This window comes from Orycteropus afer, unplaced genomic scaffold (genome assembly GCF_000298275.1).
Source record: "Orycteropus afer afer isolate SDZICR_OR568_19922 unplaced genomic scaffold, OryAfe1.0 scaffold00398, whole genome shotgun sequence".
Lineage (NCBI taxonomy): Eukaryota > Metazoa > Chordata > Mammalia > Tubulidentata > Orycteropodidae > Orycteropus > Orycteropus afer.
In genome coordinates, this window is record NW_006921985.1 from 2,381,416 (window position 1) to 2,382,094 (window position 679).

The 679-nt window shown below is 62.7% G+C and overlaps 1 protein-coding gene across 1 annotated transcript in view; it reads left to right on the forward strand.

The window, feature by feature from the left end:
- Positions 1-679, forward strand: part of HTT (huntingtin) — a 188,906-nt gene that overhangs the window by 159,273 nt on the left and 28,954 nt on the right. The window contains exon 42 of the mRNA XM_042782637.1: positions 3-93. Within this exon, the coding sequence (XP_042638571.1) occupies positions 3-93 (91 nt within the window). The remainder of the gene's footprint in view (positions 1-2; positions 94-679) is intronic.

The window sequence follows — 679 nt, forward strand, 5'->3', positions numbered from 1 at the left end:
GTCCCCGAGTCACTGAGCCCCTCTCCTCCTGTCACTTCCCACCCGCTGGACGGGGACGGGCACATAGCCTTGGAAACAGTGAACCCAGACAAAGTAAGTGACTGCACGTGTGTGTTTGAGTGTGTGTCAGAGACGCACCCAGCACTTACCAGAGACACTGTTGTGGGGTGAGAGGTGCAGTGGATTCTGGCCTCATGCCCGAGGGCTGCAGCCTACCCTAGTTCCTCCCTAGCAACACACAGGGTCCCCCTCTGACCAGGAGCCTGTGGCCAACACTGGCTGTCACTGGCTCTGGTTGGGGCATGGAGTAGAGACGTAAGGGTCGCAGAGTGCTGGTGAGAGGAAGGGCTGACTTCAGACTCATAGGGCAGGAGTGTGGAGTCGGGTGTGAGGAGCCGCTGGTTCTGCCGTCAGAACCCGTCAGAGCCCAGGCCTTTAGGGCAGGAGTGTGGAGTCGGGTGTGAGGAGCCGCTGGGCCGTGGCCGTCAGGACCCATCAGAGCCCAGGCCCTTAGGGCAGGAGTGTGGAGTCGGGTGTGAGGAGGCGCTGGGCCATGGCCGTCAGGACGATCAGAGCCCTGGCCTTTAGGGCAGGAGTGTGGAGTCGGGTGTGAGGAGCCGCTGGGCCGTGGCCGTCAGGACCCGTCAGAGCCCAGGCCCTTAGGGCAGGAGTGTGGAGT